We start from the raw sequence: 27,943 nt of genomic DNA, 5'->3' as shown, positions 1-27,943 counted from the left end.
CTCGGATGTAGAATCCGATCTTTTGGCACACCTTTCATTCACAGAGAGTGAACACATGACTACTGCCTAGTCGTGACATCACACGTGACCCTGTGACTTGTGGCGGGAAACTTTATAGCGGAGCTACGCGTGAGCGTTGCTCCATACCCAAGAAAAAGTGGCCTATACAGGAAAAAATATAACAATAATATTTAACATTTCTTAAATTATAAAGCGAAAATAAGCTAAGCCAATGCAATGCCAAAATCTATATATTATGATATAACAAGGAATCGTGGAAATTCCTGGGAAGGAAAGTACTAATGTGAGTCACTTTTACTGGCAAGCTCTTGATCACACGCCCCAGCTTCCAATTCAATTATCTCAGAAACACGCTGCGCTTTTGACTTTCATTTCACACGTGATGTGGATCGCGTGAAACACGGTGTGCTGGTTTTAGGTCGGATATGCCCATGGTTACAGACTGAACCATCGTAATCTTTATTTTCATTGATAATATTTATTTATACCCAGTTTCGTAACAAGTAACCAATAGGAACACGCGGTTTATCTGCCCCCGAGATATGACGTCAAACATGACGATATCGCCCCTATTGTCTCGACTGTGTCGCTTTTAGCGCTGGGATGATCACGAGCATTAGACATCGAATTTCAGATTCACTTTAATTAGAAGTCATAAACAAATCCCTAGAAGGGTAGAAAACCCCTTCAAAAGCCCATATGGCCTGGATGACAGCCGTGAAGGTGCAAGCTAGTGATCGTAGCACGTCTAACATCATGGATAGTACAGACAGTGGAATTGAATCGGATGAAGACCCTGTAATTTTCACTCAAAGACTTTCTATCGCCTATATGTAAGTATAAGCTGACTGTATATGCTTAAAAACATTAGTATTTGCCAGATAATAAGCTTGGGACAAATCTGCTTACGTGTATACTACTTATGTTTTGAATAAGAACTTTGCGTTTATTTTCAAGTAGCTGAACCGAACGGAACTTAAAGTTCATTATTAAGCAGTAATAGCTTGTCGCAAAATTGCGAAAACCGCTTACTCATGTGTCAGGTGGATGGAAGAAATATAGAATGTATTCAACCTAACTTTAGTTATAAAACCTAACTTTCGTTATATAAGATGTGTGCGTTGGTTTGCGATGATGCGACTGTTGTCACTCGCGGTATTATATACTTGCGTGACATGACATTCTTTAGCCTGCGAGGCGATGATGGTAGAAATGCAATGACTGCAAACGATATAACAACTCTGCTGCATTTATCTACATATATAAGTAGAATTAATGCATTATTTATACTTCAAAAATATAGTAAGGCTTTATTGAGAGAGGTTAGTGTAGATTCTGTTCACAAGTACAATACAATAACCTTATAACCTTTATAATCACATGCACAAGGTAATAAACAATGTGTACCTATCCTAATCGTCTAGCAAGACGAGTCCAGAATCGCTGCGAGGAAGACTATAAGACAAGGCGCTTATTCAGTGGAGACCCTTATTCAAGCAACTATGGTATTTCATAGTCTTTGAAACCATGTGAACGCTTACAGACGTAAACAAGAGGGATACAACTTTTATAACCTAGATTACTTTTTATTTACGCTTATATCCTCAATTATTTGATACCCATGAAGCACTGCGGGTTATGAAACATGAAGTCCATCTTTATTCAAAAGTCTAACCTTTTAAAATAGGTGTATAAACCAAGTAACCTCTTGACAGATAATTCAAAGAACCCTGTAAAATGTAATTTTGCTTGAGCCTCTTTGAATTTAAGTGTTTGTTTATTTGTGTGTTTTTCTTTCAGTATAAGGCATTGTATGACTTAAAATTGTCCCTAATGCATGATTTTTGGGCAACTATCCATTACAAACTAAAAATCATGTTTCATGAGAAAACTTCCTAATAAAAGATTCTTATTTTTATTATTTTTAAACGTGATTGGCTTATTTTCTGAGGCTGGCATTGGATCAGTGCGTCTGTAGGTACGCGTAGTCTCGTCTGCAGTGTTTTTAGCTGTTCCAATATTGAAGCGTTTTTTATAGCTCTTTCAGTTTTGTTTCAGCTGTTTTCAAAAATATGGAAATAACACGTACAGAAGAAAATCTGATTGATTTTCATTTAAAATGTTTCAATTTCATGTCCATATATTTATTGCTTACCTTATCAAAAACAAGAACAGCTAGGGTAATTTTTTATTAAATGCGACCATTGTCTCTGTGGGTCGATTGAAAGACGTGTGAGTGAGAATGTCTAGCTAACTGACAAGCACTTCCTTTCAGCTGATAGGGTCAGGGGTCTTAGCATATCTTGTGTGTCGGCCCATAGGCACCAACCCCGCGCTATTAATAACGGCTCTACTGACTGGTTGAGCGAACATGTAGTCACGTATGTAGTCTTGTTATTATCCAAAAACAACCATCTTCACAACTAGAGTTGAAATCGTTAGGAGTGTGGTAATGATTGCCCTACGGCTATTTGAATAAGGTAAATCGCAGGGTTGGCAAAAAAAATTGCACCTTATATAACAATAACGTTCAAGTATGTATCTGTAAACGCGTTTGCTTTATTGCGCTGCGCAATAGAAATCCATCGCGGAATTTCTTTATTTTGCTTGTTTATAATGAGCTTTGATGAGCACTATTTTGATGACTAGAAAATGAAATGTCCCGCATTGTTTTCGTAGTTTTTATTGCAATAAAAGCTATTAGACTCATATAGAAAAGCTTTATGAATCATTTTTATCCTTTCTTCAATTCTTTCACTCATCTATGCAATGATAAAGTGTGATTGACATTACATTGGCCACGAATGAATATGCGGATTGACCTCAGTTTTGAGTGACATTTTCTTGGTCGTTTAGGTAAACGCATGTTTTTGTCGCAGTGCTAAACACGAACAACAAATCTATCAAATTTCTTTGGGTAAGACACCTTTTAAATGTATTACTCTGGAATGTGAAGAATGGATATGTTTGCCTTACTCGCATGATCCTTATATTAATGACGAACTTTCTGCCTCTGTCACGCGATACGAGTCTAATCGTGACAGGAGTAACCGCGCCTGGAAAGGATTTTTTTTTACTTCAGTAGCGTACGTGCAGCTGTTTACACAGACTATATCACGATTTCAATACCATCCTCTTGTTTTATTGTATATCCTTTTATACCATTTTCCAAAACTAAAATTCATTAGCGGAGTAATACACTTCATTTCCAGTAATTATTGTCGCCTATCTGAGATTGATTATTCCTTTAAATGTTTTTTTTTCTTTACGTGATGTAATTATTCTATAGCGTATAAGTCTACGTGACTTGACTACGTGACGTCTACGTGAAGGCAGTAGTTTTCCACTGGCGTTCTTTTTATGTCACAGGAACGAAAAATGAAGTGACTAAATCCCTTTTTAGATTTTGCCTTCAAAATCGTTCCTTTTACAAGCTATTGGTACCATCTGTTTTTGGGTACTATCTGTTTTTGGTTGTTGCTTTTGTTTTTACTTCAGTTTAGTTGAATACGGTTATAGTATTTTTTTTTTTACTTAGTGACTTCTGTATTGAGCTATTCTTCGACTAGCATAACTTGTTGTCGATAAAGAAATCCCTTCGGTCTGTATCATGTGCTAGCCACTGTTGCCTGAGCATATTTTGTTTTTCCTTTGCATCTGAATATTTGATAGACAACCAAAACTTATTTTAACCTTTTTAATTGACCTCTGTGATCACGAGACACGGGCAGTAGACTTCCGCACAACATAGCTCAACTAGCTTTAGAGGAACATAGGCGGACTCAGAACCACTGATTCTATCTAGTTCCTATTGAAACTTTGCAATTCATCAAACTCAGTATGGCTGGGGATTTCTCTCGGTCATGTGAGCCTAGCCCGAGAGGCCCCGATGAGTGTAGGTCTTATTTTGAGCCCGTGGCGCCGGAAGGAGTGGATGTCGATACGTTACCAGCAGACCCAATGGCAGTTTACAGATTTCCAAAACCGCGACCGAAGCGCAGGTTTTCGGTAGCTGTTCCCCGGGAACTGTTCAATCCTCAAGAGCAATACTGGTAAAGCTTATACGCCCACCCACACACTTTACTTTACTGTTGCTATTTTTTACTACTTTTTTTTTTTTTGAATTAACGAAAAACAACTGTTAGGAAGGCTAACTATTCATTTAAAAAAAGCGACACAATATCAAGTAACACCAAGCAATCATGTTTACCGGCTTACTCAAGCAAATATCTGGAATATTATACATAGAATATTGTCTTTGATATTAAGTAACATACTTCTTTGCAAATAGACCGTTGTATTTTTGATATAAAGAATTAAAAGGTTTGGTTCGCTATTCGGTATTGAATATCAAAATTATTATATGCTCCTACATGCAGAACATCATTTGTAATTGAGACGTCTTGCATTCAGCATATTACCCTGAGGTAGAATTAGATATGACAGGTGTCAAGTGGAATCTAAGGTTCTGTTGTTGAAATTTGAACTTGCAAGGAATAAATGCGATTATTAGTGTTCTTTCCTTTCTTATTCGCTTGTAAATTAGCATTTCAACAAATGTAGGAAGAAATTCTGTTTATAGCTGGAGTTGAGAAAGCGTCATTATAAGAAGGGTCATCGCGGGGAAGAAGTGGTGGGGGGGGGTAGTGTTCGTATCATATATTTACACTAAAATAACTGCATCGCAGAGGAAGAGGTGGTTGGGGGTAGTGTTCGTATATTTGCAGTAAAATGACTGCTTGATGACTGTATTTACTTGTTACTGTTAGTCTCGCGCACGTTAGCAGCAGGTCAGCAGCAAGACAGACTGGAAGATTATTGTTAAATCATTCCATTTGATTGTTTTTTATTATTCTTTAATTGAGAGTATCTACATTCAGGAAGTTTGGAAGACCAAAGAAAATGGCGCAGGATGCTTCGGGGCCGCTCATGATATGGATTAGAGGTCACCTTCGAGTTGCTTGTTAAGCTATTTAGAAAAAAACACAATTCAAATCAAAGTGTTTTGAGTCAACTCTCCGCTTGGTCATACCATCTCGGCGCCACTCACGGAATAAAGTCATTTTCGGGTTGCGCGTGAGTTTGTTTGAGATTGTAGGTCCGCACAACTGGATAAACAGTTAAAGTTATATCTTAATGTGAATAATGACATAATAATGGGTTTATGAGAGGGTCTGTAACCATTTTGCGCTGTACGCGCTCTAGGGTCAGCACCTCATGAAATACGCCAAGGTCAGTACTTCATGTAATACCCAATGGTCAGTACTTCATGTAGGGGTAGGGCGTTAGTGCAAGTTCATGGCATTTTACATGACGCACTAACCCGCCCCGTAGTTTACACATCCTCTTACAATGTCCTTACTTTGTGTCACAGGGAGAAAATGAAGCAAGACAATAACGTGGAATGGAGCAAGAAAATCGTAGACCTCCCCAGAGAGAGGCTCAGCTCACTGGCGAGGGCTGTCAGCGTGGCGACAACAGGCCCCGGGGAGGGGATACAAAGTATGGTATTCGATCCCAAGCACATGGAATCCTTCAAGCCCGCGGAGGTGCGAACCTCCAAGACATGCAATGCGCTTAGTGAGTGGAGAAAGAGACATGACCGGGCATGTGGTATCGGAATATCCCTGTACGAGTTGGATCCGCTGACTAACCTGTGCGCGGGCGAGCCCGTGGCGGATGTCTTTGCTGTAGTCGCACGACCGAACAACTGCATTATATCGCTAGCGGACGGGGTGAGCTGGGGCACGAAATCCCGGCTTGCAGCGCGGTCCGCGGTGGCAGGTTCTGTGCAGTATCTCAATCAGTATTTGTTCACGGCGTCCAACACGCATGACGTGTTCAACCTTCTTCTCAAGTCCTTCGAGTTTGCGCAGTCATGCATCATAAAGAACAGTGCTACCATGACAACACTGTGTACAGCGGTTGTCGCGGAGCTTGAAGGAACTAACCAATGGGGACTCTGCGTCCTTAACGTCGGTGACAGCCTCGCTTTCGTGTATAATAAAAACAACGGCGTCCGGGAGATCACTATTGGTTCCCACTGCGAGCAGCGAGACATGCGGTGTCCGGGGGGATCTCTCGGTCCCGTGGACGGGTATAACCCTGACCTGGAGAACATGACTTTCTCTTACACCACTGTTACCACGGGGGACATCGTCTTCCTTACTAGCGATGGCGTCTCGGATAATTTCGATCCTGTGGTGTCCCACTGTGATCACTGCCAGGGCCCCATAAAGTCCGCCTATAGTGCTGACTCACTAATTGATCTGATGAATGATACTTCAATTCTCGAGAAGACAAGCAGGGTGAGGCGTGGCACGCCTATCACCACACGTGACACGCCCATGTCCTCCTCTTACTCCCCTTGGGATGTCCCCCCTGTGCGCCTCAACAAGTCACTACACGATATGACCCAGGTAAGATTTTTATTGAAAGTGATAGCCTAGTTTTCTAAAGTTAGTGCCAGTTCGTGGGGGCTTACATGACGTACTAACATTATGCCCAATTTTTTACAGGTAATTGAGGGCGAGGCGCCTGAAGACGAACTCAGTGCTCAGCAGCTCTGCGCAAAGCTTCTCTCCCACGTGTGTAAATGCACCAATGAGAAACGCACATTCCTGCAAGAAGTGGACCGTAAAGCTCCGAGCATGAGCAATGGGCGCCGGCGACCACGTGACAACGAGATGTTTCGTCGGCGCGTGCAGCAACTTCCCGGGAAACTGGACCATGCATCTGTGGTCGCCTTTGAGGTCGGGGCCTTTCCCAGCGAACCTCTCCGACTGGTTTCCGGAGGGCCAGAAACTGTCCGGCCACCCGGACTGTTGCTAATCGACCGGATTCAAAACCGGTTTCGGGAGATGAGTATGCGTAACAGTAATAATTATGAAGTGAATAAGGAAGGAGATGAGAAGTACAACGAACTTTACAGCCTTCTCGCCCCTGTGTGAACGAACTGTACAACTTTCTCGCTCCTGTGTGAACGAACTGTACAGCCTTCTCGCTCCTGTGTGAACAAACTGTACAGCCTTCTCGCTCCTGTGTGAACAAACTGTACAGCCTTCTCGCTCCTGTGTGAACAAACTGTACAACCCCCCCCCCCCCCTTTTGTTTATCACATTATAATATTTTTGTTAACACATTCGTGTGTTCGTGAGGGGTCACTGCGAAATGGAAATGATTGATAAAATCACAGCATATCACTTGAGTTTTACGGATTTTGTTTTGGGGATTAAAATTTCGCCCATCGCTTTTGATTTGCAAACCAAAATACTTGTTGTTAAAGATTACGAAAGCAGGATGTGCGCAGACCAGTTTGCCCCATTTCAAAATATGTTTCTCAAATTAAGCATTCGGTGCAACTTTTATAGAATAGGTAACTAGCATGTATTGGTAGGTAATACACATGTAGATTATGTAAAACAAATTCACATATTTGTAAAGATTGTTTATTAGGTTTTGTACATTGTTGTAAATATTTTAATTTGAATTTCTGCCAAATATTTGGCGATGTTTTCTAGATAAACATTGAATGCAAGATAATGTATATAGTAAAATAAGCCTGTTATTGATAAAATTCAATGTGCATTTCTATTATGCCCTGATATAGATAAATTATAGACAGTATGAATTCAAATTAAAATCAAGTGTCTTAAAAATGACTATACTTATCACTTATAGACTACTGTCCAGTCTTTGACTCATGATTATGCTGTACCCAGCAATCTTCTGACAACATCCCTTCCCTTGTCAGCTCGAATCCTTGTGACTACGATATAGGCCAGAGGACCTTCTGGGGGACCGACCTGGCGTCGCCGCGGTCGGGGTGGACTGGGCAAAGCGCGAGGAATTATTTCTTAAGTTTAAGTAAACTCACGAGTAATAATTCGCCTGCTGGAGCGTGGGGCTGCAGCATTAACACAACCTAAACAAAGTTTTTCACATTGGCCCACGACAGCGTTTCTTCTCAAAAAGTTCAAACTAATTAAATTTTAACAAGACAAATTAAATTTTAACAAGACAACGATTTCGTTTGCACTGAACGAAAGTGAACGTATTTCTGACGTTCCATTTTGGTATCCCGAAAAAAGAATTTTTTTTTTTCGGGGTCCGGTATCCATCAAACCGCTCACCCCAAAGCTCGAAATAGTGAGTTGATTTGTAAAATGCCCATCGAAAACCGGATTTTTACTCCCGAGGTTATAGATCGTCAGACTGAAGAGGCATTTTATTTGTCATTTCATCTAGAATCATTGACTTTACAGAAAATCGGCTTCAAACTCCCTGTGTTTTGACAATTTCCCGCCATAATGATTTTGCAACGCGCGGGACAATTTCAAGTTTGCTGAAAGTTTATTTGGGATAAAAAAGGCAGCAAATTGTTTGTTCATACGAAGAAAAACGACAAATCACTCTAGGAATTTACCTGCATAACCAGCTAAACGTATCCACATTCAAGAGAAGTTCTTTAGTGAATATATCTTATCGTCTGTGGAGGATTTAAAGCGAAAGAATACATTTCTACTATCAATTCGAGTTGAGAACGACGTATCAATTTGGACTAAATCATTTTACAAAATTGTTGGTCAAAACCCAGAGAATTTCTTGTTTAGAGGTTCTTTATTTGTGGAGGAATAAAAGCGTTTTGTGGAAATACAAAATGGAGCCGGCCGGCCTCGGTCAGTATTTCCAAGACCTCGGCCACGGTATTTCACGATACGGACCTCCCAGCTGGTAAATAACATATATGTATTTAATTCCGTCAGAATAATTTTGCCTTCATCGGCTTTCAGTTTGAAATCGCCCCTAGAACTAGCCCTACAAACTTTTCCAGCGGCTCTTTAGCGCCAGTTACCTTTGGGAGCGTCCGCTACACACTGACGTCACTCTTATGTGAAGTGCATTTACTTGATCACGTCTCGCCATGTTAAATAGCTTGTTTACAAGCGCTTCTAGGTGTCTTATCGCGTTAAACACTCTCCGTTCCCTGATCGGGCGCCATCTTGAATTATCAGCCGGGTTTCCTGGGGACGAGGGCAGAAAAAAAACGGACGCAGGTGCGCTCGCCCCAGGAACAGCGAGGGCTCAAATTTCAGAGAGGATTTTCCGCTATGGTAACACCGAGTACCGCTTGCAAACTTGCAAACAGGATATGCGCTATATAAATACAAAACAGTTCCATCTTTTTGTTTTATTGAATCAATTTTCATTTACAAAGATATTTGAGTTGTAAGGGAGGGAGGAAGGGCAATTCTAGGCTGTAAAAAAAATCCAGCCTTTACTCAAGAATCTTATGGTTTATTTCTAAAAATGCAATTTTCTTTTCAAAACAACAAAGGGTTGTTGTTACATCGACAGTGACCTTGTTGACCTCTGATGACATCCCTGTCAATAGTTTACTTATCTTCACAGTGTTATTGGTCATTATCATTCCCGCGAGCCGTCCTTTCCGCGGTTGTGCCATTAGCTTTTGGAGTCTTTGCTTTCCCTTTTATTCGGAAACCACAGTATCATAACGTCTGGATCTGCGGCGATATCTGCGGGGGATTCTGCAGATCTGCATAATTAGTGATGGTACGTACTTTTGAAAGCCGGTATGAATAACAAATAGAATTAGAATATACCTAGAGGTGACCTTTTCCTGTAAACTCAGCCATCTAGAGTGTAAATCTGTCATACTGTAGGAAATGAACGGAATTGTGACCATAAATGTATGCTCGGCTTACCTTTTTTTTTTTAATTTAAATTTTGACCTATGTTCAATTTGCATATTATCACTCCTCATATACCTGTTCCACAGCCTCGCATATCTCTACGGTTACTGAAAAGCACTTATATTTGGTGAAACTTTACTGGACTCGCTTATTTTCCGCACTACTCTGTCACTGTACTAATAGAGTTGGACGCCGCGTCCGAGAGCATCGTACACAGCTCGCTCTGTTATGCAATATGTAATACTGATATGTTATATGAACGGTATCTGTTCTTTGTTTCTAAGCATCGAGTGTAAATTATCCCTGCTTAGTAGGAACTCCAGAAACTCCCTCTTTTGCTCATTTACCATCCGCTTACTAGTTCGATTACTTTTGCGTGATAATGACATCTCGTAGGAAGGTCGAGAGATGACATTTTCCGCCTCATATGTCCCGCACATCCTCGATAAGCCGCAGGGGGAGGGGTACAGGTATATATTTATTTTCCCTCGTGAAGCATTACCTGATAGCTGCGCTTTACACGCTTGTTGTATTGAAATGACTTAATTTAAAGCAACCTCTAAGCTTCTACAAATAAAGAATCAGTAGATTAGGTTATGCGACAATGAGTAGAGTAGATCCGACGTGTTGTCGTACCTTCACTGGCGTTCTGCAGTGACCGTAGTGGCTACATTTGATCATACCGCTAAAATTACCACCTTCGTAATACTGACTGATATAGAATTATTCATCTCTAGCCAGAATACCTTTAATGGTTATTCAAATTTTTTGTAATATGATATATTTGCTTAGTTCAAGCTGCTTATGACCATTGGGATTTGAGTACTCCTTTATTAGTTTGTGCTTTTTATCTTATTTTCAATTTCTTTACGACCTCTTTCTTCTAGAAAACCCAACTTTCCCTCTCCGCTTTTTCCCATCTTTCTCTCCTTCCTTGTTCTCGTTTTTCCCTTTCCCTCATCTTAATTCATCACACCATTGGTGTGTTTGCTTTAGTCGAGTCTTGTTGACTAGCATAGCAGCAGCTAGACTGTACGTGATACTGGCTAATTACCTTAACTCTTTGCCACATTTTTCAACAAAAACCGCAATATCTTACAGTTTTACGGCATCTAGTCCATTACTGCCCTGAGTTCAGCTCATTTGCTTTTATTCATGATTTTATTGCGGTTGTTCTCCATCTGTCACTACTTATTCTCTGTCACCTGCTATTACCGCTGTAAAGCTCGCCAGTCGCCCACACACACAGATAAGCCAGCTAGTGCATCGGGAGAGCTTGCTTTGTTTGTTTGAGGCTTTCTATTCTCTTGAACTCTCAGATTCTATCGCACGCCGTCCGCCTCGATCGTGCTTCACGCGAATCTGTCGCTAGCTGAAAAAGGGTCGACATGCGCGACTGAACATGGCCGGTAGGCCGTGTTTTCTGATGGTTAGTACTCAGGTAATGCTCTGTAACACACCAAAGTGTTACTTATATAATTTTAAAAAGAAAATAAGACTTCCGTCGCATGACTAAAAGATCTGATTAACACCCGAAGTGTTTGGCGAAGTATTTTATTAACATTGCAAATGATTATGTCAATATTTTTGCAAAGGGGCATTATTCTAGTTTTTTTACTTTCTGTCATTTGTACTTGTTCTTTTTTTATCATTTTAATCTTGGTTCAGAATTACAACAAAATAATGTTGATCTAAAAATTTAAGAATTCTTAACGCTAGTATTATTGTTGACGAGTACTTAGAAAGATGAAAGCTGTTTCACTCATGTATTTCACGCTGAAGCAAAAAATGCATGAAATCAAATGCCATACATTGCACTCAGCTCAGCTCATGTTTAGCCAGTTTTACAAGAAAATACAGTTATCTCCTGATACTCGTGCCTCCACAAGAATTGGGAAATGATTCGAGTTGTATAGGGAGTTCCAGTTATCGAGTGGTAAAGACCGAGTTAAACCACCCGAGTTAAAAATAAATTAAAAATACAGAGACATAGTTCACTTCAGCGCTCGAGTTACTGAGGTTTCGAAGAGTCCGGAGGCATGCTTATGATGTTTCGTGTGATGTTAATGGACGTATAATACACGATATCGATACATCTTTTGGCGCAAATGAATGTCCCTCTCCCGTTAAACAGCAAAAGATGCATTCAATAATTCATCTTGATGTTTCGATCAATAATTTGTGTTTCGATTCAATAATTAATCTTTGTGTTTCGATTAGGCTTTCGATCGCGCTCCATAAAATCACGAGACATCATGCCTCGAAGATAAAGGCTACTTGACAAATGACTGCATATCTTTCTTGATCTTTGTTTATAAATATCTGTCCTTCTTAATGATCTTCCTAATGATCATGAGATCGTTAGCTGTTTTACACGAGTTATACCTGCTATATCGCATTCATCATGTTTCACCATGTGTTACCATATTTTACCCTGTTTTTCCATGTTTTATCCTATTCAACCCTGTTTAGGGAAAAAGGGAACAAATGGCTCAGTCGTAAAGATATTAGAACTCTAAATTGCTGGATGAAACAGTTTGATTCACGTTGCTCGGGGTACTGTCATACGATCATCTTTTTATGCAAGAAATGAAATTCAGACGGCTTTGTAAAGTGTGAACCCAAAGTGTGATTGGCCGAAGTGTGATTGAATTGTCACACACTATTTTGTGATAATTATCAACAGGCGCGTAGCCAGAGAAGACTTCATCCTCCCCCCCCCCCCCCCCCCCCCACCCCGCCTCGGTGTCGCCACAGCGTCTTTGCAGCTTATATAACAACTATTTATCAGTTTTATCCCATTTTCAGATTGCTGTTCTTTTGGCTGTATCGTTGGCCATCCCATCATGCCTTGCGTTCCCGGACTACCCTCCCACCACCACCTGCCAAGAGCTTACGCCTAAACATGGCTCTCACACACCCCGAACGGAGCCAAGCCCCTATTCGATCACGGTCACCCCCGGCAGCTACACGCCTGGGTCCGAAGTTTCTGTGGCCATCAATGGGATTAGCCATTTCAAGGGGTTCATCATGCAAGCGAGGCAGGCTGGGCATAGCGGCCCTCCATACCCTATCGGGACTTTTAACTCCCCCCTCCCGGCCTTCACTCAGAAGATATGGTGCTCCGGTGGAGATTACGGGGTGTGTATGATGACCATTTAACCCACCCCCTGTTAGTTTGACACTGTCCCCTCCCCCCTCCCGGTCACCGCATCCTGATCACTTGAGCCACCCTCCTATATCTTATCGTCCTTTGTTTGCTTTGGCCATACGGGAACTTATGAACTCAAGAACTTTTCTATCGTCTCATGGCCCGCGAGTCACTCGGCCAATAAGTATAATCCGTGTGGTCTTTACCACTCGGCCAATAAGTATAATCCGTGTGGTCTTTACCACTCGGCCAATAAGTATAATCCGTGTGGTCTTAGCCACTCGGCCAATAAGTATAATCCGTGTGGTCTTAACCACTCGGCCAATAAGTATAATCCGTGTGGTCTTAACCACTCGGTCAATAAAGATAATCCGTGTGGTCTTTACCACTCGGCCAATAAAGATAATTTGTGTGGTCTTTACCACTCGGCCAATTAGTATAATCCGTGTGGTCTTTACCATTTGGCCAGTAATTATAATCCGTGTGGTCTTTACCATTTGGCCAATAATTATAATCCGTGTGGTCTTTACCACTCGGCCAATAAAGATAATCTGTGTGGTCTTTACCACTCTGCCAATTAGTATAATCCGTGTGGTCTTTACCATTTGGCCAATAATTATAATCCGTGTGGTCTTTACCATTTGGCCAATAATTATAATCCGTGTGGTCTTTACCACTCGGCCAATAAGTATAATCCGTGTGGTCTTTACCACTCGGCCAATAAGTATAATCCGTGTGGTCTTTACCACTCGGCCAATAAGTATAATCCGTGTGGTCTTTACTACTCGGCCAATAAGCATAATCCTTGTGGTCTTAACCACTCGGCCAATAAAGATAATCCGTGTGGTTTTTTTTTTTCAACAGAACACTGTTGGTCATAACCACTCAAAAGGCTATAATTTTACGAGTGTTACTTTGAAGTGGCGCGCCCCGGACAAAGCGGCCGGGAACATAATCTTCTGGTGAGTGTAGAATATCAACGTTATTGACATTTTTATTTAGCGTTTATTTTTATCCCAATTCTCCTTTTTTCCCTTTGTCTCTGTTTAAAAAGACGGTGATGTATAATTTTAACCCTTGTGTAAATTGTACTTTCTCTAGAAAAGGATGACTGGCATATTTGGTTTATTTACCCGGATAATATGGTATATTGGGTTTATTCACTCGGATAATTTGGTATATTGGGTTTATTCACAGGGCGTCGGTTGTAGAGACATTTGACCGCTTCTGGGTGGATCTGAAGTCGGTCGCAGTGTCTGGTGCCTCAGGTCTACCTTCTACCACTCCTCCCCTTGGGCGGGATTTCCAGGTAAGACTTGGTATACAACCCGAAGTAGCGAACCTGGGTACGGCCATGTTAATTATCTTTGATCAAAATGCCAGAGTAAAAAAATTCTAAATTGAAATGTGCATACCGAGGCACTGATGGGCTGATGCCCCTTTCCCAACAGTAATGAAGGATTGAACAATCAGTAAGTAACTCCCTGTCCCATTCACAGATCAGTAAGTAACGCCCTGTTCCATTCAGATATCAGTAAGTAACTCCCTGTCCCATTCACAGATCAGTAAGAAACGCCCTGTCCCATTCACAGATCAGTAAGTAACGCCCTGTCCCATTCACAGACCAGTAAGTAACGCCCTGTCTCATTCACAGACCAGTAAGTAACGCCCTGTTCCATTCAGATATCAGTAAGTAACGCCCTGTCCCATTCACAGATCAGTAAGTAACGCCCTGTCCCATTCACAGATCAGTAAGTAACTCCCTGTCCCATTCACAGATCAGTAAGTAACGCCCTGTTCCATTCACATATCAGTAAGTAACGCCCTGTTCCATTCACAGATCAGTAAGTAACGCCCTGTCCCATTCAAAGATCAGTAAGTAACGCCCTGTCCCATTCACATATCAGTAAGTAACGCCCTGTCCCATTCACAGACCAGTAAGTAACGCCCTGTCCCATTCACAGACCAGTAAGTAACGCCCTGTCCCATTCACAGATCAGTAAGTAGCTCCCTGTCCAATTCACAGATCAGTAAGTAACGCCCTGTCCCATTCACAGACCAGTAAGTAACGCCCTATCCCATTCACAGATCAGTAAATAACGCCCTGTCCCATTCACAGACCAGTAAGTAATGCCCTGTCCCTTTCACAGATCAGTAAGTAACGCCCTGTCCCATTCACAGATCAGTAAGAAACGCCCTGTTCCATTCACAGACCAGTAAGTAACGCCCTGTCCCATTCACAGATCAGTATGTAACTCCCTGTCCCATTCACAGACCAGTAAGTAACGCCCTGTCCCATTAACAGATCAGTAAGTAACGCCCTGTCCCATTCACAAGATGAGTAATTAACGCCCTGTCCCATTCACAGATCAGTAAGTAACGCCCTATCCCATTCACAGACCAGTAAGTAACGCCCTGTCCCATTCACAGATCAGTTAGTAACGCCCTGTCCCATTCACAGATCAGTAAGTAACGCCCTGTCCCATTCACAGATCAGTAAGTAACGCCCTGTCCCATTCACAGACCAGTAAGTAACGCCCTATCCCATTCACAGACCAGTAAGTAACTCCCTGTCCCATTCACAGATTAGTATGTAACGCCCTGTCCCATTCACAGATCAGTAAGTCGGGGTGCGGTAAAGCCAAGGGGTGCTTCTCTGAGCCTGTGCAATGTACCGGAAGCCATGATTGTACCTTCCTGATGACATACCAAGACAACGGAAGTGACGTCACATTTGAGCTAAGCGCCAAGGCAGGCTACGCGGCGATGGGGTTCAACTACAAGCAAGAGATGGTAACGTACTAGTCTCGCTCCTTGTTATATGGCTCCTCGCTAAATTACTTTAAAATGCTCTGGATCCGGCTGTGAGAAATCTTAAACTACCGCAAAAATCAATGCAAATGAACTAGAGCCACTAGAATCACGGTAGAATTCTAAGCATCCTACAATAAAATATAGATTCAAGCATATCTATGGATAATGATATTTACATTTTGTAATTGTTTACGACCGAGGTAATTATAAACCATAGAAAACAGTTCGCTGGTAAAAAACACTACCAATCCACCATAAAACCACTACCACTACAATACTACTAGAAATTATAAGTGAAAAGAAGCTTTTTATGAAATATGATTTAAAAAAAAAGCACCAAAAAATTAGGTTTTTTCCGAGGATTGAACTAGCGACCAGGAGGATAGATAGGATAAGAAAAATAAAGACCATACTTCCAGACGTGCGCTGAAACGTCGTATGGCAGCTAAAGCTTTACGGCTAGGCTGGAGATTTCGGCCCCAGCACCGCTATCTAGCGAACTGTGTAACACTCAGGCACCAAGGCACCCGCGCATTAATAGGGAGGCAATAACCAGGTTCCTAGCCCTTAAGACCTAAGTCTTATACGGTTACGCCACACACAGCTCGCTGTGACGTAGATCGAAAAATATCGATGTCTTGTGCTTCCAGGGTCTCTTGGGGGTCCCCAAAGCAGTCATGCGTCGCGCACGAGAAAATGACTTCTTTTGTGACCAACCAAGTCACAAAGTAGCTCTCCTAACCTAGACGTCCAAGTGCTTTTCTTTGTGCTGAGAAAAAATCAACCGCGGTGTGCTGAATACGCTACCAGATAATGTTATTGCTGACAGAGAGTAGCAATAACAGTTCCGCTGTATCTTTAAGCACAATAATATTTAAACACAATAATATAGTTTTCCTTAAACCCAATAAAATAATTTTCTTAAATACAATAAGTTAATTTTCCTTAAACACAATAATATAATTTTCCTCAACACAATAATATGATTTTCTCAAACACAATAATATAATTTTCTCAAACAAAATAATATAATTTTCTCAACTACAATAATATAATTTTCCTTAAACACAATAATATAATTTTCCTTAAACACAATAATATAATTTTCTCAACTACAATAATATAATTTTCTCAACTACAATAATATAATTTTCTCAACTACAATAATATAATTTTCTCAACTACAATAATATAATTTTCCTTAAACACAATAATATAATTTTCCTTAAACACAATAATATAATTTTCTCAACTACAATAATATAATTTTCTTAACTACAATAATATAATTTTCTCAACTACAATAATATAATTTTCTCAACTACAATAATATAATTTTCCTTAAACACAATTATATAATTTTCCTTAAACACAATAATATAATTTTCTCAACTACAATAATATAATTTTCCTTAAACACAATAATATAATTTTCCTTAAACACAATAATATAATTTTCTCAACTACAATAATATAATTTTCCTTAAACACAATAATATAATTTTCCTTAAACACAATAATATAATTTTCTCAACTACAATAATATAATTTTCTCAATTACAATAATATACTTTTCCTTAAACACAATAATATAATTTTCTCAACTACAATAATATAATTTTCTCAAACAAAATAATATAATTTTCTCAACTACAATAATATAATTTTCTTAACTACAATAATATAATTTTCTCAACTACAATAATATAATTTTCTTAACTACAATAATATAATTTTCTTAACTACAATAATATAATTTTCTTAACTACAATAATATAATTTTCTCAACTACAATAATATAATTTTCTTAACTACAATAATATAATTTTCTTAACTACAATAATATAATTTTCTTAACTACAATAATATAATTTTCTTAACTACAATAATATAATTTTCTCAACTACAATAATATAATTTTCTTAACTACAATAATATAATTTTCTTAACTACAATAATATAATTTTCTCAAACACAATAATATAATTTTCTCAACTACAATAATATAATTTTCTCAACTACAATAATATAATTTTCTCAACTACAATAATATAATTTTCTTAACTACAATAATATAATTTTCTCAACTACAATAATATAATTTTCTCAACACAATAATATAATTTTCCTTAAACACAATAATATAATTTTCTCAATTACAATAATATAATTTTCCTTAAACACAATAATATAATTTTCCTTAAACACAATAATATAATTTTCCTTAAACACAATAATATAATTTTCTCAACTACAATAATATAATTTTCTCAACTACAATAATATAATTTTCTCAATTACAATAATATAATTTTCCTTAAACACAATAATATAATTTTCTCAACTACAATAATATAATTTTCTCAAACAAAATAATATAATTTTCTCAACTACAATAATATAATTTTCTTAACTACAATAATATAATATTCTCAACTACAATAATATAATTTTCTTAACTACAATAATATAATTTTCTTAACTACAATAATATAATTTTCTTAACTACAATAATATAATTTTCTCAACTACAATAATATAATTTTCTTAACTACAATAATATAATTTTCTTAACTACAATAATATAATTTTCTTAACTACAATAATATAATTTTCTTAACTACAATAATATAATTTTCTTAACTACAATAATATAATTTTCTCAACTACAATAATATAATTTTCTTAACTACAATAATATAATTTTCTTAACTACAATAATATAATTTTCTCAAACACAATAATATAATTTTCTCAACTACAATAATATAATTTTCTCAACTACAATAATATAATTTTCTCAACTACAATAATATAATTTTCTTAACTACAATAATATAATTTTCCTTAAACACAATAATATAATTTTCTCAACTACAATAATATAATTTTCCTTAAACACAATGATATAATTTTCTCAACTACAATAATATAATTTTCTCAACTACAATAATATAATTTTCCTTAAACACAATTATATAATTTTCTTAACTACAATAATATAATTTTCTCTTGTTGACCTCAGGATGCAACAGACAGCATCACGTGTTCAACATCTGCCAGCGGTGCCGTGGAGATACGACGCTACTACCTTGACCACCACAGGCCGACACGATACGACATCGTAAGTACAACACGATACGACACACGATACGACACCGTAAGTAGACACAATACGACACACGATCCACACGATACGACATCGTAAGTACGACACAATATAACACACGATCCACACGATACGACATCGTAAGTACGACACAATATGACACACGATACGACATCGTAAGTACGACACAATACAACACACGATACGACATCGTAAGTACGACACAATACGACACACAATCCACGCGATACGACATCGTAAGTACGACCCAATGTGACATAGTAAGTACGAACCATTCGATACACGATCTCCACGATATGACATCGTAAGTTCAACCCATACGATACGACATCGTAAGTTCGACCCATACGATACGACATCGAAAGTATGGTCCATATGATACGACATCGTAGGGAAAACCCATACGGTTCGACATCGCAAGTACGACCCATACGATAGGACAAGTTCCCAATATTATTTTCCATATTTCGTATGGTACATGATCTTCATGACATAAAATCACCGGAGAGGGGGTGTTTTCCATGCAGGGCACATGTTTGGCCGTCGATGGCGTTTCTCTAAGGTACTCAAGGAACCAAAATTTGAACTACTTTTCAGAGTAACACAAGCGATATCAAGGCAATAGAGAAAAGCTACGCTGACGGAATCGTCAAATGCAGGTATGTGGTTATCTCGACCATCTAAATCTCGACTATTGAAATATCACCAGAAAACAACCCTCTTTTTGTCACCAGGTTCACTCGGAAGAAAGCACCACAGAGCCCTAATATGCGTAACTTGAACACTAACTGGTACATGATATTCGCGTGGAGCGGTGTCAGTAAGTGATGGAATGTGATTATCCCCGTATCTAAGCTAACTCACTCATCGCAAGCGATACTTACCTAAACCTTCTCTGTGGTTTCCATCAGGCACTACGGGTGTGCTAGAATATCATCACAAGAATTCTTCGTTTACCGCTGAAAAGGTAGACATGACCAAGCCCGCTCTCCTAGTCAGCGGTAAACCTCAACCATCGGCGTCACCTAGCGACAAGGTATTACCAGAATTCATAAAAAAATAACAAAAATAACTATGTATGCTAATAAGAAGGCCGTAGCAGGGGGTGGGGCACTGGGGGCACGCCCCCCCCCCCCCCCAATATTTTCAAAAACCAAAATGATCAGTAGGGGCGTACTGCGATCAGCGGCCATTGTTTTCTTAATGTTTCTGAATCGTGCGCTCCCGCCCCCAACCCCCCCCCCGATAATTCTAGGCTTGTTACGACTATGTGTGGAGTGTAAACTTGCAATCAGTGAGCGTCTTAAACATACGGGGCTTTAGAAAAGTTAAGGGTCTTGTCTATCACTCCACTTTTCAATTATTAATCCATTAATCATTATAATCATTATTGTTGACATTATTAATTATTAATTATCAAAATAGTGAATAAGTGTACCAGTATGTACTTTCTTCAGATTACAAAGGTCGGCTGTGGTAAGACGAAGGCTTGTGTCTCGGAACCGAAGAATTGCCGAACAAGCTCCGACTGCCAATACCTGATGACGTATACCGTCGAGAATGATGACGTTATCTTTCATATGAGTACCTCACTTGGTTGGTCAGCGATCGGGTTTAACAGTAAACCCCGGATGGTGAGTGAACTCTATCTTTACATTTCAACAGGTGCTGGAGATGGTCATAGTTTGTGACTACCTAGAATACTGTGTCGAACCGTGAGGTTCAGCCAGCATTGCCGGTGCTGGCAGAGGCTCGTCTGAACACAAGACAAGAGAAATGCTGTTAAACTAAGTAGTCGCACCTAACATGGTTTTTATGCGACATTGCTGTGTCATCAATGCGCTTTGTTACAGAAGTCTATTTGATTGCGTATCACTGCTAAATCAAGTGGCGCAGTGGCGGTGGATATAGTAGGAACACGAAATTCAAAGACAGGGATGGGGTTCTTTTGTTGCACCGTGACCGTGATCTAAAACCTTTTGTCAGCGAATCGCACAAAAAGCGTGCGATTTTTTATAATCCCACTGGAATAATTTCTAAAGCATTGTTTCATTCGTATTTAGGATGACACAGACGCCTTGATCTGTTCACGAACTGCGACCAGCGGCGATAGCGTAGGCGTGGCACACTACGAGATAACAGGATACGGCAAACCCGTGAAAAACACTCAGGTATAACATCATAACATTACAAGAAGGCATCAGAAATAGGAACTACGAGATAGCCCCGTGATACGCTAGCCCCGTGAAAAACACTCAGGTAACATCATAACATTTACAAGAAGGCATCAGAAATAGGTATAGCCCCGTGATACGCTAGCCCCATCAATACAATACCGTAAATGACCTAATAAACGCCCGGGGCGTTTATTAAATTTCGATGGTCCGAGGGGTGGCGTTCATTTTATTGGAGGCGTTTATTAAAAAGGGGCGTTCTCTAAAAACTATGAAAAAATAACAAATTCAACAGGCCTGTAACCAAAATTAAAATTTTACCGAGGCAAAATTAGCCACTGGATGGTAAATCCAACAAAAGCAGGTGTTTTATCTCATACTTTTCAACTGTGAAACACTAAACATCAAAATTTTACCGAGGCAAAGTTAGCCACTGGATGATACATACAACAAAAGCAGGTGTTTTATCTCATACTTTTCAATTGTGAAACACTAAACATCAAGTGCCTCACTTGCCTCATGCCGGATACGGCCCTGCCCAAGTGCAGTGGGGTTCTAGTCTCAGCCAGGATCATTTTAAATTATAGCATGCGTAGCAAGCGTTTACCGTGCGACGAATGCAATGATTTAACGGTGCAAGTATGCGGAAACGAGAAGTGGGCCTTGTTATTCCTGGATTCTACATAAACTGCGAGTAAAAAACGAAAGAAAATTGCAGACATCCTAAGCAATGAGATCAGGAACGTTAGAGAGCGGTACCCTCATTTTGAACTTGACATTGAACAAGACGCTACTCGCTTACCAGTGTTGATTAAGCAAGAGGGTAATTAAATCACCATTTATATTTCCAGAATTCCTATGTCGTTTGTTATTAAGCTGGCAGGGAAGGGAGCGGGGGAGGGAAGGAGGCGTTTATTAGAGAGGGGAGTTCATTGCAAACTTGTAAGCTTATTGGGGGGACGTTCATTAGATCAGAGGCGTTCTTTAGATAAGGGGCGTTTATTAGGTCATTTACGTTAATCTTTATCTTTGGAGGGTTACATTTTAACCGTGAAGGTTTTCTAACTGATGGCCCTCGGAAATAGGTGTCAGAAATAGGTACCACGAGATATAACGGGATACGGTAGCCCCGTGAAAAACACTGATGTGACATAAAACACGCCGTCCTATTTCTTCAACAGACATCGAAATCTTTGCAAGTTTTTGAAGCTGAATACAGTGGAGGAATCGTGTACTGCAAGTAAGTATCACAACACTTACAACAGCCATCGCTTGCTGCTTATTGCAGGTGTATCACAATACTTACAACAGCCATCGCTTGCTGCTTATTGCAGGTGTATCACAATACTTACAACAGCCATCGCTTGCTGCTTATTGCAGGTGTATCACAATACTTACAACAGCCATCGCTTGCTGCTTATTGCAGGTGTATCACAATACTTACAACAGCCATCGCTTGCTGCTATGCAAGTGTATCACAACACTTACAACAGCCATCGCTTGCTGCTTATTGCAGGTGTATCACAATACTTACAACAGCCATCGCTTGCTGCTTATTGCAGGTGTATCACAATACTTACAACAGCCATCGCTTGCTGCTATGCAAGTGTATCACAACACTTACAACAGCCATCGCTTGCTGCTTATTGCAGGTGTATCACAATACTTACAACAGCCATCGCTTGCTGCTTATTGCAGGTGTATCACAATACTTACAACGGCCATCGCTTGCTGCTTATGCAGGTGTATCACAATACTTACAACAGCCATCGCTTGCTGCTTATTGCAGGTGTATCACAATACTTACAACGGCCATCGCTTGCTGCTTATGCAGGTGTATCACAATACTTACAACAGCCATCGCTTGCTGCTTATTGCAGGTGTATCACAATACTTACAACAGACATGCAGGTGTACGGTAACCTTTTTGAATTCACTCGGGTGAAAACCTTCTATGTAATTTCAATCAATTAATTCAAGAGATACTCTGTATTGTTCTTAGGTTTTCGCGAAAGAAGCAATCATTAGGAATGATGGACTTGAACAAAAAAGTTTATCTTATCTTTGCTCGCGGTCAGATCTCAGGTGAGGTGCGCTTGTCTCACTACAAACTTTTATTTCCATATCACAGGGCCTGACGTTTTTGTACTTGCGGTGTGAAAATAATTGATCATAAAAAGAGAGGAGATATAAGCATAGAGTAGCTTAGGGGGTTGTTTATCAGATTCAATAATACCCTCGAAGACATAGTGCTATTGATATCAGTTTGTCGACTAAAGTTTCTATGTTTTCTTTCATGCGTTGCCAACAGCACAAGGAGACCTGAGGCAACATAGTCCACGCGAGAAGTCGTACACAACAGATCCCGTGGCCATCACCTCCCTGACAGACCTGAAGGTGACCGAGGGCAAGGATCTCAGCCTCCTTCGCGGCCACGGTATGTCACCCTACTGCACACAATATGTCACCCTACTGCACTCGGTATGTCACCCTACTGCACACGGTATGTCACCCCACTGCACACGGTATGTCACCCTACTGCACACGGTATGTCACCCTACTGCACACGGTATGTCACCCTACTGCAAACGGTATGTCACCCCACTGCACACGGTATGTCACCCCACTGCACACGGTATGTCACCCTACTGCACACCATATGTCACGCTACTGCACACGGTATGTCACCCTACTGTACACGGTATGTCACCCCACTGCACACGGTATGTCACCCTACTGCACACGGTATGTCACCCCACTGCACACGGTATGTCACCCCACTGCACACGGTATGTCACCCCACTGCACACGGTATGTCACCCTACTGCACACGGTATGTCACCCTACTGCACACGGTATGTCACCCCACTGCACACGTTATGTCACCCTACTGCACACGGTATGTCACCCTACTGCACACGGTATGTCACCCTACTGCACACGGTATGTCACCCCACTGCACACGGTATGTCACCCTACTGCACACGGTATGTCACCCTACTGCACACGGTATGTCACCCTACTGCACAGTATGCACAAGAGCATGGTTTTGTGATTTTTGCCTGATTTTGTGATTTTTGCATGATTGTAGCCATCCTGATGAGCATCGCATGGTTGGTCTGCGCCTCTCTGTCGATGTTCGTAGCTCGCTATATGAGGGAGGTCTGGGGCGAGATCTTCGGTCTCAAGGCCTGGTTCCAGGTATGTTACGCATACTTTGTGATTTGCGCAAGTCTTATGTTTTAATAACGCTTTTGAATTCAAACAGGTCCATCGCGGGCTCATGGTCTTGACTCTTGTGTTCTCCGTTGTTGGGATAGTCCTGGCATTTGTCTACGCAGGGGGGTGGTCTGAGGTACAGTTAAACTTTATCCTTGTACAACATACTTTTTCATCAAAATTGTGTTGGTTTAAATTGCAGGTTTATCTTCCCTGACATCATATTTATTTGTTTTATTAAGCTGTAACTAGAGGTGTCGACTGCTTCCAAATAACATAACTTAGGCATTTAGGTGCTTTTTACAAAATGCAGTTATTTCGTGTTCGAATTTCTTGAAATTAATCAGGGAGGCACGCATGTTATGAAATCCAGTCATATATATATATGTTACATCTTGGTCTGTCCGGCGAGGAAGGGGACTCTGTAATTTTAGCCTCGGTCAAACAACACTCTATTTATCCAAAAAGGTTCCTACCGTATGATTCGCTGCACAGAATGATACCGTCTAGACGGGCTGTGATAGCCGTCTCACCGCGTCGCTATTTCCCTTTCAGACCAAGATAGCGCACCCTCTGATAGGGATGATAGTGCTGGCTCTGGCTTGCATTCAGCCCGTCATGGCGTACTTCCGGCCCAAACCCGGAACCGACAAGTGGGTAAACTCTTATTAGAAAAAGATACCTGAAAACATGAGTTTAAAAACTACTAGAAATTACTGGAACCAAATAAGATATTATCGCATTAAGTCAACTTTTCACCCATGTTTTGCTCATCTTATGGGCTTTGGTGATTGATACGTTTGGAATTGTATTTTTAGGCGCGTCGTCTTCAACTGGGCTCATCGCAGCGTAGGGGTGATATCTCTTGCTCTTGCAGGTAAAACTGGCGACTTTTTCATCACTGCCACCATCAACATCATCAACATCATTGTCATCATTTGAGATGTAGTCTATCACGTGCGTCATTTATTATCGTCGCCTTTGTTATCATGATCATCCGCTCGTTGCCATCAACATCGTTTTACTGATCATTATCAGCATCATCATTACGACATCATTTTCTAAATCATTTTTCTCGTCATGACCATCATCATCACTAGACACTAGCATCATTATGATGTCATAATCAATCATCCACTTGGAGACATCATGACTGAACCACCCCCCACTCTTCTGATGGTCCCTCAGCCTCACTGCTTTCCTGCAAATGAGCTTTTCTTGTCGTCTCTCGTGTTCTAGTCGTAAACTGTTTCCTTGGTGTGTTACTCCCGCACTTCGAGCTGCAAACATCCGGGACCTACCCCCTTATCGCCTACTGCGCAGGCGTCGGCCTCGTTATCTTGTTCGAAATATACCTTGCATGCAAGGCCAGGTCGCAGAGCTCGGCTAACTTAGAAGCCAAGGCGGACATAAGGAACGAAGATGTAGAGGTGAAGACAAAACAAGTCAAGCCGGTTGAGCAGGTTTGTATTAATGTGTAAATAGCTGGACATTTAGAAGCGACTTTGACTTATTGTTTCTTGATACAGTACAAGTCGCTCAAGAAGATCGTGATGGGATTCCTGTGTCTTCTTGTCCTGGGCGTAACCCTGGCGCTAATTGCACTCGTTGTCACACGACCACTCGAGGAGTAGGCCTACCTTATAATGAAGTGCCATTACTGTGTATGCGCGTCATGTGTTTTATAAATTGATTTTCTGAAGAATGTCCCATCTCAGGCGGCAGAAAGTCGACTCGAAAAATTATATAGGAAGCTTTTACACATCCCTTTACTTACCCTCTGTGGTAGAAAATACACCCTAAAGTTAGTATAGGTAGCTTTTACACAACTTAAGACCGCCCCTGGGACAGAAAATAGACTCTAAAGCTAGTATAGGTAGCTTTTACACAACTTAAGACCGCCCCTGGGACAGAAAATAGACTCTAAAGTTAGTATAGGTAGCTTTTACACAACTTAAGACCGCCCCTGGGACAGAAAATAGACTCTAAAGCTAGTATAGGTAGCTTTTACACAACTTAAGACCGCCCCTGGGACAGAAAATAGACTCTAAAGCTAGTAAATGTAGCTTTTACACAACTTAAGACCGCCCCTGGGACAGAAAATAGACTCTAAAGTTAGTATAGGTAGCTTTTACACAACTTAAGACCGCCCCTGGGACAGAAAATAGACTCTAAAGTTAGTATAGGAAGCATTTACACAACTTAAGACCGCCCCTGGGACAGAAAATAGACTCTAAAGTTAGTATAGGTAGCTTTTACACAAATTAAGACCGCCCCTGGGACAGAAAATAGACCCTAAAGTTAGTATAGGTAGCTTTTACACAACCTAAGACCGCCCGTGCGACAGAAAATAGACTATAAAGATTGTATTACCGCCCTGGGACTCTAACCATTGTTTGTGAAGCTTTTATTTGGTGCTCGATATAATCGAATCAAACTACTCCCCCCCCCCCCCACCCCACACACACACAAATACCAAAAAATCCCTTGGGTTGTCCACGAGATGGTAGTCTGCTGATCGTGTCGTAACGTGCAGTGTTAGCAATCCGGTACACGCGGTATGACATTGACCGTGCCATACCGCGTATACTGTGACCGTGCTATACCGCGTGTACGACTGTGACCGTGCCCTTGCCATAGATGTAGATGTAGATGTTTTATTATTGGTACCATACCGCGTGTACTGTGACCGTGCCATACCGCGTGTACTGTGACCGTGCTATAACGCGTGTACGACTGTGACCGTGCCCGTACCATAGATGTAGATTTTTTTATTATTGGTACCATACCGCGTGTACTACCGTGACCGTGCCATACCGCGTGTACTGGTGACCGTGCCATACCGCGTGTACTGTGACCGTGCCATACCGCGTGTACTGGTGACCGTGCCATACCGCGTGTACTGTGACTGTGCCATACCGCGTATACTGTGACCGTACCATACCGCGTGTACTGTGACCGTGCTATAACGCGTGTACGACTGTGACCGTGCCATACCGCGTGTACTGTGACCGTGCCATACCGCGTGTACTGTGACCGTGCCATACCGCGTATACTGTGACCTTGCTATAACGCGTGTACGACTGTGACCGTGCCATACCGCGTGTACTGTGACCGTGCTATATTGCGTGTACGACTGTGACCGTGCCATACCGCGTGTACTGTGACCGTGCCATACCGCGTGTACTGTGACTGTGCTATAACGCGTGTACTACTGTGACCGTGCCATACCGCGTGTACTGTGACCGTACCATACCGCGTGTATGTACTGTGACCGTACCATACCGCGTGTATGTACTGTGACCGTACCATACCGCGTGTTTGTACTGTGACCGTATCACACCGCGTGTATGTACTGTGACCGTACCATACCGCGTGTATCTACTGTGACCGTACCATACCGCGTGTATGTACTGTGACCGTACCATACCGCGTGTACTGTGACCGTGCCATACCTCGTGTATGTACTGTGACCGTACCATACCGCGTGTATGTACTGTGACCGTATCATACCGCGTGTACTGTGACCGTACCATACCGCGTGTATGTACTGTGACCGTACCATACCGCGTGTATCTACTGTGACCGTACCATACCGCGTGTACTGTGACCGTGCCATACCTCGTGTACTGTGACCGTGCTATAACGCGTGTACGACTGTGACCGTGCCCGTACCATAGATGTAGATTTTTTTATTATTGGTACCATACCGCGTGTACTG

At 40.9% G+C, this 27,943-nt stretch overlaps 2 protein-coding genes across 7 annotated transcripts; both read left to right on the top strand.

Moving 5' to 3' along the window:
- Nucleotides 1-592: 592 nt before the first annotated feature.
- Nucleotides 593-7,679, top strand: LOC5505827 (PP2C-like domain-containing protein CG9801). Of its 3 annotated transcripts, none has more exons than XM_032374181.2 (3): nucleotides 593-854; nucleotides 5,396-6,440; nucleotides 6,540-7,679. In XM_032374181.2, the coding sequence occupies exons 1-3, from the start codon at nucleotides 721-723 to the stop codon at nucleotides 6,969-6,971; spliced, it is 1,611 nt and encodes a 536-aa protein (XP_032230072.2). In that variant the 5' UTR covers nucleotides 593-720; the 3' UTR covers nucleotides 6,972-7,679. The 3 variants fall into 3 exon arrangements, with proteins under 3 accessions (XP_032230072.2, XP_001626575.3, XP_032230071.2); XM_001626525.3 differs by lacking the exon at nucleotides 593-854 and adding an exon at nucleotides 2,021-2,501; XM_032374180.2 differs by lacking the exon at nucleotides 593-854 and adding an exon at nucleotides 2,514-4,073.
- A 1,736-nt stretch (nucleotides 7,680-9,415) lies between these two features.
- Nucleotides 9,416-26,611, top strand: LOC5505831 (putative ferric-chelate reductase 1). Of its 4 annotated transcripts, XR_007307116.1 has the most exons (21): nucleotides 10,952-11,175; nucleotides 12,543-12,875; nucleotides 13,750-13,847; nucleotides 14,083-14,194; nucleotides 15,502-15,678; nucleotides 18,725-18,823; nucleotides 19,427-19,488; nucleotides 19,564-19,649; nucleotides 19,741-19,865; nucleotides 20,287-20,463; nucleotides 20,893-21,000; nucleotides 22,185-22,243; nucleotides 23,006-23,088; nucleotides 23,315-23,440; nucleotides 24,095-24,204; nucleotides 24,272-24,358; nucleotides 24,778-24,875; nucleotides 25,041-25,099; nucleotides 25,462-25,685; nucleotides 25,752-26,036; nucleotides 26,099-26,611. XR_007307116.1 is itself a non-coding variant. In XM_032374186.2 (20 exons), exons 1-20 carry the CDS (start codon nucleotides 9,592-9,594, stop codon nucleotides 25,854-25,856), a joined length of 2,331 nt encoding a protein of 776 aa, XP_032230077.1. In that variant the 5' UTR covers nucleotides 9,416-9,591; the 3' UTR covers nucleotides 25,857-26,611. The 4 variants fall into 4 exon arrangements, 3 of the variants coding, with proteins under 3 accessions (XP_032230077.1, XP_032230076.1, XP_032230075.1); XM_032374186.2 differs by lacking the exon at nucleotides 10,952-11,175 and adding an exon at nucleotides 9,416-9,594 and having other exon boundaries at nucleotides 25,752-26,611; XM_032374185.2 differs by having other exon boundaries at nucleotides 10,952-11,163; nucleotides 25,752-26,611.
- The last annotated feature ends 1,332 nt before the right edge of the window (nucleotides 26,612-27,943 follow it).

Source organism: Nematostella vectensis, chromosome 1 (assembly GCF_932526225.1).
Source record: "Nematostella vectensis chromosome 1, jaNemVect1.1, whole genome shotgun sequence".
NCBI classification, from domain to species: Eukaryota; Metazoa; Cnidaria; class Anthozoa; order Actiniaria; family Edwardsiidae; genus Nematostella; species Nematostella vectensis.
This window is presented reverse-complemented; position numbering and strand designations above follow the sequence as displayed.